The sequence below is a fragment of the Rousettus aegyptiacus genome, unplaced genomic scaffold, assembly GCF_014176215.1.
Source record: "Rousettus aegyptiacus isolate mRouAeg1 unplaced genomic scaffold, mRouAeg1.p scaffold_m13_p_13, whole genome shotgun sequence".
NCBI lineage: Eukaryota > Metazoa > Chordata > Mammalia > Chiroptera > Pteropodidae > Rousettus > Rousettus aegyptiacus.
This window is the reverse complement of record NW_023416288.1, coordinates 63842745-63853860: the sequence shown is the minus strand read 5'-3', so window position 1 is coordinate 63853860 and position 11116 is coordinate 63842745. Positions and strand designations below refer to the sequence as shown.

At 51.4% G+C, this 11116-nt stretch overlaps 2 protein-coding genes and 1 long non-coding RNA gene across 4 annotated transcripts; 1 reads left to right on the top strand and 2 right to left on the bottom strand.

The window, feature by feature from the left end:
* Positions 1–261: 261 nt before the first annotated feature.
* Positions 262–5592, bottom strand: GCC1 (GRIP and coiled-coil domain containing 1). Its single transcript, XM_016125971.2, has 2 exons — positions 3902–5592; positions 262–3011 (listed from the first exon to the last, which is right to left on the bottom strand). Exons 1-2 carry the CDS (start codon positions 4931–4933, stop codon positions 1716–1718), a joined length of 2328 nt encoding a protein of 775 aa, XP_015981457.2. The 5' UTR covers positions 4934–5592; the 3' UTR covers positions 262–1715.
* Positions 5593–6970: 1378 nt separating this feature from the next.
* Positions 6971–8771, bottom strand: LOC118610783. Of its 2 annotated transcripts, none has more exons than XR_004954066.1 (2): positions 8633–8771; positions 6971–7494 (listed from the first exon to the last, which is right to left on the bottom strand). It is a non-coding gene; the product is annotated as an uncharacterized LOC118610783 (long non-coding RNA). The 2 variants fall into 2 exon arrangements; XR_004954065.1 differs by lacking the exon at positions 8633–8771 and adding an exon at positions 7686–7962.
* Positions 8106–11116, top strand: ARF5 (ADP ribosylation factor 5). Its single transcript, XM_016125973.2, has 6 exons — positions 8106–8264; positions 8797–8877; positions 9186–9295; positions 9770–9841; positions 10392–10517; positions 10631–11116. Exons 1-6 carry the CDS (start codon positions 8198–8200, stop codon positions 10715–10717), a joined length of 543 nt encoding a protein of 180 aa, XP_015981459.1. The 5' UTR covers positions 8106–8197; the 3' UTR covers positions 10718–11116.

Genomic DNA, 11116 nt, shown 5'->3' with positions numbered 1-11116 from the left:
GAAATTATGTAAGTTCCAAGTCTGCTCACTAAACCCGTAAGACATCTTTTTTCAACGTAGCTACCTACACATACATGCATGCATGCACGCACGCACACATAATTCCAGGCTAAAAAAATAACTGTGTTGTAATTGAGGCAGTTCCTCCCTAGATTCAAGCTCATGGATTAATATATTATTTCCATCCTTTTAATTTACTGTTCATATTCACACTCTATTTGTGTCCAGATATATGTATATACCATTAAGGAAGCACACAGGTCAGTTGTTCAGGTTTAATAATTCCACGGTTTATGTTATTATTGTTTGAACACATTCCTTCTACTCCAATAAGTCCACACATTCTTTGCAGATAGTCCAGGTCACTCCAAATCAGAACATTTAATCAAAGTTTTCTGCATCCCAAGCCTTCACAGAACAGATCTCTATGATGAAATAACAGAAGAATACATTTTTGTTAGGTTGAGTGGCAAAGCACTCAACTTTGGCCTTTAGAATCCAAAGATTTCCATAATCAGCAAGAGCAGATGGGGGCAAGGAACGAATACAGGAATTGATACTGTTTGAACCTGACTCAGAATTCTGAGTCCCTCCTTTCCAGACTGCCTGACAAATAAGCCTCCTTTCCTTAAGTGCAGAATGAATCTACTCATGTAAGAATCTACTTAGGTAAGAAACCCCACAGGAGGAGGAGGAAAAGTTACAGTAACATAGACAGGGAAGATGAAGACTGTGGACTAAAACTCCACTGCCTCCCTAAGGAAGTGTGCAAAATACCCTGGTGACAGTGACCCACAAACACCCTGGCTGCAGGGACATGGAGATTTAGCCCCTTTCCTATGCTTTCCTACAGCACACTTTTGGAAACTTCTGCAGCAAATCTTCCTCCTCTTCCCTATAAATCTGAGCCAATTCCTTGCATCCAGGCAGGATGAGAGCTTCCTGATCAGGCCCTTTAATGGAAGGTCAACATTGAAAAAAAGATGGCATTCACTCACAATCTCAGGCCAACCTCAGGCAGGCAGGCTAAGGCAGGGATATGTGTGAAAGGTCCGTTGTAACCCTATCCAGGCCAAAAGCAGGTCACTTGGGAAATCCCTAACATTGCACTGGTGCTCAGGGCTCCCTCCGGGATGTCACAAGTGGTGTGTTTTGTCTAATTAGGTCCTATCCAACCCTAACCAGACCAAGCTTCCCAATTCTTGGATGAACTCACTATTCCTTGGCCCTTTGGACTAGTGAACAATCTGTTACTATTCAAACTTTCTGGTCCTTCTCTAGTCTGGATTTATGTCCCCAGAGAATTGGGGCAGCAGTGGACCAGACTCAGACTGAGATGATAGAGAAAACAGCTGGTCCTTGTACGTGTTTAGAAATTAACTGAACTCCCTTTGGAGTCATATTTACTTCTAGCTCTGCACTTGGAGCATAATATTATAACAAAAAAGTCTCATTTTCAAAGATTCTCACCACTTCCCCAACACACGCACCACCAGAAGATGCCATCCCGCCCAATACTGCCAGTGTCCCTAGGGCCTAAGCATAAAGTAGCATTAATGACATTTGGCAGAAAATCCCACCCTACTTTGAAGACTCCTCTCAGTTCAACGCAGTGAAGTAAGATATGACAAGGTAAGAGAAGAGGCAGTAGAAACCAGAATCTGTCCCTTCCCACATAACAGGCACAGAAATTTTAGGAGTTAATGAAAACAGCGTCATCTCTTGCCAGAAGGCCACCAGCTACCACTGGGCGGGAGCCGCATTATCACTTGTTTCTCCTCTGGACTGAAATGCAAGATAGTCAGGATAGCTGTGAGTGTCTGCTGGCGGCCCAGGCTGTCAGGCAAGGTCAAGAAGCGGTAGATGATATTTTTGAGGTACTCCAGGTTGGCTCCCTCCCTACTCTGGTCCCTGATGTTCTTTTCAATGTGGCTCTGCAGGACTCCAACCTCCTCCTGATGCCGCTCACCCTCCTCCAGCAGCCGCTCCTGCAGCTGATGCACCTCAACCTCCAGCCTGTGCTTCTGCTTCCTCAACAATGTGATCTCCACCTCCTTGCGGGCCAATTGCTCAGCATACAGGAAGAAGGTGGGCTCATTGGCCGCAGCTAGTTGCAGTGCTTGGGTCAAACTATCTGGGGAAGCTGTGTCAGCCAGGTCCCCAGGACCCCCGCTACCCACAGGGCTTCTCCGTCCTGGCAGCCCGGAGGACAAGGCCACAGAACGCAGTTGCTCCAGCTCAAAGTCCTTCTCGGCCAGCACTGCCAGGGCACGGTCCCGCTGTTTGTGCAGCTCCTCCTCCAGTTTCAGCGTGCGGTCCCTGAAATCCAGCTGGCTCCGCTCCAGCTCCTGCCGGTGGTGATGCTGTAGCTTGGCCAGCTCCTGCTTCCAGTCCTCAGCCTCCTGCTGATGCTGGCGCTCAAGCTCCTCACAAGACAGCCGCAGGGAGATATACTTCTCTTTCAGCTCAGCGAGCTGGTTCTGGGCTTCCTCCAGCTCCTTGGCCAGGTTCCCGTCTTTGGTGTTCTTGCTCTTGAGGACAACCTGGGCCCTCATCTTGTACCTCTCAAACTCTTCCTTCAGCTGTTTCAGCTCCTGTTGGTAGTAGAGCGCAGTAGCCTTCTCCCCATCGGCAGCCTCAGAGCTGGGCATTATCTCCAGGTTGCAGAGCTTCTCCACATCCAAGGTCACCTGGCTTTTCCTGGCTGCCACCTGCAGTAGCCTCTTCAGCTTCTCCATCTTGTCCTTCAGGACATTGACATCCAGACTGGATTCCTCTCCATGGCTGTCTAGAGGGGACCGGCTGGAGGCTGCAAGAGCCAGTGTCTTGTTCTCCAGGTCCAGCTGCAGAATGCGCTCCTTCAGCTTCTGGATGGCTAGCTGGTCCTTCTGCTTGGCTTTCTCATAGGTGCCCAGCAGTTCCGACACCTCGGATATTTGGTTCTCCAGGGACGCCACCCTCTGCTCTTCCAGCTGAGACTGCTGGCGTAGTTGATCCTCCGCAAGGGCTGTCTGTAAAACAAGAGAACAGCTGGAAACACATCCAGAAAAGCCTCAAAGTCCTATGGCAAACTTTGGGAAAGCAAGAGAGGGGAGCAAAAGGGTCACAGGATGGGGATAGCCTGACAAGAATAGGAACTGGGGACTTTTCTGTTGATTTGGGAGCTAACAAAAGTTCTGTAACCTGCTTGGGTTCTGCTCTCAGACATATGTTATACCAAACAAATTTAGAATCTTTGGATATCTGCTTTTATCTTGTTTTAGCGCTTCCACTTTCTTCTATCATACACCGAGCTCACATATAAAGTATGTTATGCTTATCAGGTGCTTCCTCAAACTCTATGAAGAAATCACATGACAGTCTTTTACTCTTAAAATATTCCTGGAAGATCAAATCTGAGTTGGATCTCTCCCCACACTGAATGGAGGCACTGTAAAATAGCATACCTTTCCAGAACACACAAATCTTGACTAAAAGCAATTTCAAAAGGTCATTTCTTCTGAGAAAACTCCCATTGCCCACTTCGGCCACCGTACCTCTAGGCACATACCACTACCTAAATCCGTCATGTACCTAGAGGCACACACACGACTTTTCGCTGCATGGCTGCCACAGTACTGCTTCACGGTGCACAGCTGGTAAGATGCCAATGGCCAGAAGTGCAGAGCTGTCTGGCTCCAACCCAGCCTAGACAGAGGAACTCCACATCCTGTTGGAAGCGTGATCTGTGGACACTGTCAACACCGCACAGAACACGAATTCCCAGGACTTACAAATAAAACTTTTTGAATAGTATCAAAAATTGACAGTACAGCCACTTAGATCTAACTATCAAAGGGGGAAAAAACCCTCACTATTCCCCACTTCAGGCTAAAAGACTAAAAGAGATAAAGATAATTACCTTCCTTATTTCCTGCTGCAACTGAGCCTGGAAATGGCTCTTAAGGTAGGCAGCCTCTTCCTGCAGTTCCTGGAGCCGGGGGTCTGGCCGATTCTTCTCATCTCGAAGAGCCTGCAGCTCACCTTTGAGCTCCTCCACCTCACAGGTCAGCCGTTTGGTCTGCAGTTCAAACCCTTCCATTTGACCAACTGCATATGCCCGCCCCGCCAGGGCTTCTCGGGTCTCTTCCAACCGCAGCTCCAAGTCTTGGCGTTGGGTCCTCTCCTCCTGCAGCAGTTTCTGGAGCTCACGCAGCATCAAGGCATGGTCACTCTGCTCTTGTGCCCGATCATGCTGTTGTGTGATAAGTCGGGCTTTAGTTTCTGCTATCTGCTCCTGCAGCCCCTTCAATTCTCCCTCCAGACGGTCCCTCTCTTCCTCTGCCTTTTTACAGGCATCCTCTAAATCCTGTTTCATCTTCTTCTTGTCAGCCAGGTAAGAAGCTTCCATGCGGGATTTCTCCTGGGTGACTGTAGCCAAAGAGCTGGTCAAAGTAGCCAACTGAGTCTTCAGCTGGTGCAGACGTTTGTCTACCTCCCCACACGCGGATGGTCCATCTCCACTGCTGCTGCTAACACCACTCTCTGACCCGCTGGCCTCTTCGGACTTTGGAGGTGGTGGTCCACGGGTCTGTCTGTCATCTTCCACCCCAAACTCACCTTTGGTGCTTGTAAGACTGGCCGCAGTATCCAAGCTGGTGGCAGTCCCAGTGCTATCTTCGCTGTGAGTGGAGCATCGGTCATCCACAGAGTCAGGACAGGTGAGGCCTGGAGGCTGGATACCTGTGAGGCCCACATCCGCCTCGTGGGATACCGACAGCACTTTGATGCTGGCTTCTAGCGCTTCCTTCTCTTTAAGTAGGCTTTTATAGGCGCGGACCACATCCTTCAGACGTGCCTGGTACTGGAGGAGTTGCTGCTTCTGCGTCTCAATGGTCTCCAGCAGGTCCTTCTTGCTGGGGCCGCCCCCGAAATTCATCCCAAACTTCTCCATGAGGATTCAGAACGGGTTGTTCAACGTCAGCGCGGATAGCCCTGGAGAGGGTCGCGAAGACGCTGGCGGGCTCTGCTGTCCCCGCAGTCCCACACCCGTTCCTCCCAGCAGTCCGAGACGGATGCAGGATGGCGGGGCAGCCTGGCAGAAGCGCCACCGGGTCCCAGGCACGCAGGGAGGGGGCGGTCCTACCCTAGAGGCGGGGCGACGCCAGCACGAGAGGAACTCACTGCCAGGGATCGCCCGTCGGGTCTCAAAAACCGCTCAGCGCTCCCCGCTCGTCCGGGCCAGAACAGCCCGCACCGGCCTTCGGCCCACAGTCCGCCAAGGGTTTAAGCTGAGCGTAAACACACGGTAACTTCTTAACTACAGTGGCCCCACAAGGGCGCTTCCGGGTCCGCTGGAAGTGACGACAGCATGACGGCTCAGGCTCCGCCCCCAATGGGCACTAGGTGGGAGGGGCTACTTCAGAGAGAGAGTGCTTGGTGGTCTGTTGAGAACCAAGCTGGGTGCGAGCCTATCACTCTGGAGAGTAGAGCAAGCAAAGCTGAGAACACACGTTTGATATTGCTTTCGTGAGGTTCGCCTGAGCTTGTCCTCAGACTACGATTAGCGAGGACAGGGGGCGACGTCGCATAGAATCCTTACCAAATGGCTCTGTAAACGACTCGTTCCCACTATTTCGGGGCTCTAAAGAGCAACGAGTAAGACTATCATTTAAACCAGAAAAACTATTTCTAGGACGGTGTTTGGCACCTAGTAGGCATATAGTATAATAATTATTATACTGGGTTCTGCTGAGTTGATTGAACAAATGTTTGTAGAGGGCATCCTATGGCTATGACGTCTGTCTTAAATGCCAATTATATTCCAGGAGCTTTACAAGAGTTTTGCTACATAGTCTTTAAAATAATTCTTAGTGGATATTATTAGTGGATATTATTTTACAGATGTGGAAACATGAGGCACAAAGAGGTAAGTAACATGCCCGAGGTCACACAGCTGGCAAATCTAGGAATCCTATGCAGATCAATCCAATTCTCAACACACCAAATGCTGTGCTAGATGATCACCATGATGAGACAAGGTCCCGCCCTCAACAAGCTCACATCTAGTGAAGAATCAGGCTTGTGCAAGTCCTGCCATTATACCACTCTGTATATTCAAAGTGATATGGAAGAGGAAGGAGTCCTGTCTGGGGGGGGGGGCGGGGCAGAGAAAGCTCTTAGGGAAAATAGTTTGGGATTTGAAGGATGAGTAGTGATTGCCCATCTAACTAGAGATGAGAGAAACAGAGGGGAAAGAATGCAATGACTCCTGGGTCATCAGGGAGCCTGGCTCACCTGGGAAGCATTGAGAGAGAGTCATGTCAAGGCAGTAGTTCAGGCTATGTGACAGGGGTGGCTACAAGATGGGGCTGGCAGAATATGTGGCATTTAGATTTTATCTTGGGTGACACTGAAGGATTTTAATCACAAGAGTGACATCATCAAGACTTATATGACAGAATGGCATTACCAATGGGCAGGAGACCTGTGAGAAGGTTATTTCAGTCATGGGGTAGTGAAATAGGGCCGTGACAACAGAGAAAGAAAGAGGCTAATAAAAGAGCTGAAGATGTAGAACTGGCCTGACTTGTTTACAATCAGTGTGTTATTATATTGGGACTCTTTTAAATGTACTCTTCCATCTTGTAAAAGCCTTGTTAGGAATGCAAGTCTATGAATGAAGAGTAAAGTCACACACTCGTATCTGGTGTTCGAAGTCTGTTCTCCTACAGACTTTGCGGGTCTGGATGGAGAAGGTGCTAGAGGTCTGTTCAGACCCAATTTCTTAGTGACACAGGTAACATTCAGCTGTATTATACAAAACATTCAGATACATTATCTTATTATTTTTATCTTCACCATAACTTCATGATAGGGCAAATATTAGGCTATTACAGATAAGAAAATGACAGGTTGTAAAGGTTGTTGAAGGCAAGCCCTTAAAAATTGGCAGAACTGAGATTCGAACTGAGGCCCAGAACAAGACACATAGTAGGCATTCAATATTTATTGACTAAGTGAATAAGTGAATGGAGTTCTCTGTTTCCCAGCTCACCTCACCATGTCCAGTCCATAAGCAATTGATTCTAGAAGTCCACTAGAATCCAGACTAGCCAAAATGCATGCCCTCGCTACGCTGAGCAACCAATCAGTACAGTTCAACCCAACAAGAATTTGTTAAGCATAAGCCTGGCATTGAAACGGGTTTTGCCATAAAAGATATTTATAATTGATTTCCTTTCAGATGCTGTGTGGGGAACTCACAGTTGAAACTCTTTGGGTGTAAGCAGGCATGATGATCCTGACAACATCCTGGATAGGTGTGCATTAATAAACCAGGCTCCCAGGTTTGTGACAAAGTGAGGAAGGAGCTTCAGAAAGGCTGCCTGGGTTCAGACTGAAAGGCATTGCGTCTAGGCCCCGACGTGAAGGTTGTGTTCTCCAGTATGCAGGAAGTGTCTAGGACCGCGCCGCCCAGAGCTGGTAATCTTCCACTGGTTCTGCTGTTGGGATCTATGAAGCAGGCGTTTTAAGAAATCGTGAAAGCCAGTTAGTACGCAGGCATTCACAACCCCCCTCCCCCGCTGCTCCCACCCCCGCGACCTCCGGTGCACTCCTATCGCGATTCTACGGTCCCTGAACCATCTACTACATTCTAAACCTCACGCTGGGAGCTGAGGGGGCAAAAGGGAGGACTAGGACACCTGCACGGAGCTTCCGTACCCCTAAGAGGATGGTGCACACGGTCAATGTTGCTATTTACTAAGAGCTAAACCCAAATCCAGAGTGGGCTGGCCACAACAAAAAAGCCGTGCGGCTAGCCACTGAAATCGGAGGTGGGGGCCACTGTGGAGCGTTGAAAGCTATTCTGGGCCCCGCTCGAGCTGCCAGTTCAGCAGCCGCAGATGTGACAGGCGCGCTGGAAACGGGGAGAACCTGACCCTTTCCCTCTTTAAAGGCCGCGCGGGACCCAGCCAGGCTGCGGAGACTCGCTCAACTTCAGTTTCTCCGCGAGCCACTAGGCGAGGCGGGGGCGGGGCCAGGACGGGGGCGGGGCCAGGACGGGGCGGGCCCGCGGTGACGTAGGGCGGGCCGGGACGCGCGGAGGCGGCGGCGGCGCCTCCTCCTGCTGCTGCTGCGCCCCATCCCCCCGCGGCCGGCCGGTTCCAGCCTGCACCCCGTGTCCGTACCCGTGCCCCCTCCCCCTGGCCCCGCCATGGGCCTCACTGTGTCCGCGCTCTTTTCGCGGATCTTCGGGAAGAAGCAGATGCGGATCCTTATGGGTGAGGCACATCAGGCGCGCGGCCCAGACGGGAGCGCCGGCCCCCGCGCAGCCTTCCCTGCCCCCGCGTCCCTCCAGCCCAGCTCACCCTGATATCCGACCCTGAGTCACCCACTTCCTAACCGTCCCTCTCGCCTTCGAGCCACTACTCTCTGCGGGGTAGCGGTCTGTAGCGCCACCCCCGGGGCCTGAGACCGAGAGCTGCGGGCCTGGGTGGGGTGAAGCTCCCTCCGCCCCAGCCCCGCTGGTAAGAAGGGAGGATTCCGCCCTTGGAGACGACTTTTAAAAGGAGCGCGGCCCTTCTGTGCCCTGACACCCCCAGTCCTCTCCCTCCCCTCGCCTGCTTTGGGGGCAGGAGTTGGCACTCACCACCTAGACTGCCCTTAAGGCCCTGAAGGTAAATAACAGCGCGCACCTGGAGGCGCTCGGGCTCTTCGCCCCCGTCACCATCGGCTGTCCTGGCCTCTCCCCTTCCCTGGTCTCTAGGGGGCTCCCTTGCTCCCATCTCCATCCCTTGCCCCTCTCCTTTGCAGTTGGCTTGGATGCAGCTGGCAAGACCACAATTCTGTACAAACTGAAGTTGGGGGAGATTGTCACCACCATCCCCACCATAGGTGAGTCTGGAGGCGAGATTGGGAGGAGAGGGAGCACGGCGACAGACCTCCTTAGGGCCTGCTCCCCATTCCGCGTCTCTGTGCTGGGAGCTGACACCAGATAGAGATACCTGAGAAGTGGGTCACAGTATCTTTATGTGCTTGTTGGTGGGGTGGATGTGACCTAGCCCCGCCCTCTGTGTCGACTGCAGGTCCTCTGGGCTTCTGTTCCCTTGGGCCTAGATCATTGTGTCCCTGCTGAATCCACGTGGTTTTAATGAGTTCCTTTCAGAACTTTTTCTTCATTTTTTGTTTTCAATTGTCTGCAGGCTTCAATGTGGAAACAGTGGAATACAAGAACATCTGTTTCACAGTTTGGGACGTGGGAGGCCAGGACAAGATTCGGCCTCTGTGGCGGCACTACTTCCAGAACACTCAGGTGGGGGGTGGGGGGAAGGTGGGGACTTGTCTCTCCAACTGGGAGGGAGGCAGCCTAAAGGTTAGGAAGACTGAGATGTTGGCCTAGGCTGGGCCTCCAGGCCATGAAAAAGCCTTACTTCCTTCCACCCTCCCTTTTGTAAGCTAGCCTCTACTCATCCTTCAGAACTAGCTCTAGTCTTCTGAGACTCAGCCACCTTAGGCCTCTTTTGAGAAGCAGGACTCTAGGCTCAGGCTGCCTGGTTTAGCTCTCTGACATGCCTTTCCCTGTTCCCATGCATGTCTTTTAGCTAGACTGCTTGCCTGAGGGCAGAATCTGTATCCTTTGCAGCATGTCTCTGGTTTGTGCCAGAACATCTGCAGAACCTTAGTGGAAGTTTATTAGATGAGAAGGGTTTAGACACAATTAAAGAGAGGAGCCAGACTAGGTTATGTCCTAGGCAGGCGTGATTGCTCCTCCTTCCTTCCCATGCAGGGCCTCATCTTCGTGGTGGACAGTAACGACCGAGAGCGGGTCCAGGAGTCTGCTGACGAACTCCAGAAAATGGTGAGCACCCAGGGCCCTGGGAACTAAGCCCTTGGTTTAGAGACAGAGATCTCGGTGCCAGTGTGAAAGTCAGGAAGCGCCACACAGGCCTCGCGTTTACGTTTTGCTTTATGGAGACAGACACAGGGAGAATCTCACCCTGTTTTGAATTTGGGTCAGGTAAAAAAGTATAGGGCTGACCTTTTCTTTGAATTTTCACGTCTTCATATCTGAGTCTGAGAAGTTGGAAAAGGGAAATAATATGTGGTGGAAAGAAACATCATCTTACTTTCTTGTTTTTCCGTTGGGAAATTTTGTCATTTTGATTAGTGCGAATACCCAAATTAAGAAAAGGCCCCTTCTGGAGGCCTTTTAAGGTAGAGACTGCCTTAAGGCCAAGGTAGTCTCTAGCTGATTTATAACTGTGTCTTGTGTTAAGCGAGAAGCAACATAATATTATATTTTTCCCACAAATATGTTGGAAGGTAGAAAGGGGGCTCCTCTACACAACAGGAAAGAGGGAACCTGGGGACCCCAAAGGACTCTAGGTTTCACCCCTTTGGCATCTCAGCTACAGGAGGACGAGCTGCGGGATGCCGTGCTGCTGGTGTTCGCCAACAAGCAGGACATGCCCAACGCCATGCCCGTGAGCGAGCTGACGGACAAGCTGGGCCTGCAGCACTTGCGAAGCCGCACGGTGAGGGTCCTGCCTCTCCCAAGGGAGCCACAGTCTGGGACAGGAAATAAAGGCATTTCCCTTTTTTTCCCTGCTACTGACCTCTTTTTTTTTTTTTTACCTTCACCCCACAGTGGTACGTCCAGGCCACCTGTGCCACCCAAGGCACAGGCCTGTACGATGGGCTAGACTGGCTGTCCCACGAGCTGTCGAAGCGCTAACCACCAGGGGCCGGCCCCTGCTGCCCGGAAGCTCCCGCGTGCATCCCCGGGATGCCCAGACTCCCGGACTCCTCAGGCAGTGTCCGTCCCTCCTGCTCCTCCTCCCACAGACTCGAGCCTCTGCTCCTGCTCCTCCTGCCTGCATGTTCTCTGTTGTGGGAGCCTGGAGCCTTGCTCTCCGAGCATGGAGGGGTCCACTCTCCTGCCTGCTGGGACCTGTGGGAGAGGCTCCCAGGGCTGAGGCCCCTTCTTCCAGAGGAGGAGCAGGAATCTGGGTTTACTTTTGTTTTTTCCATTTTGGGTATACCCTGGGGGCCAAGTGGGGAGGGAAGGTGAGGGCTCCGGGTGGTGCTATGATATGGCACTGGATATTGAGTAATAAATTTGCTGTGGTTTGTA

Excerpts from the sequence above, each read along its gene's own strand:
- GCC1 (XM_016125971.2), bottom strand. The coding sequence starts at position 4,933 with ATGGAGAAGTTTGGGATGAATTTCGGGGGCGGCCCCAGCAAGAAGGAC. Across the intron at positions 3,012-3,901 it reads TGCAGCAGGAAATAAGGAAG|ACAGCCCTTGCGGAGGATCA; the intron begins GTAATTATCTTT and ends CTTGTTTTACAG.
- ARF5 (XM_016125973.2), top strand. The coding sequence starts at position 8,198 with ATGGGCCTCACTGTGTCCGCGCTCTTTTCGCGGATCTTCGGGAAGAAG. Across the intron at positions 8,265-8,796 it reads GCAGATGCGGATCCTTATGG|TTGGCTTGGATGCAGCTGGC; the intron begins GTGAGGCACATC and ends TCTCCTTTGCAG. Across the intron at positions 10,518-10,630 it reads AGCACTTGCGAAGCCGCACG|TGGTACGTCCAGGCCACCTG; the intron begins GTGAGGGTCCTG and ends TTCACCCCACAG.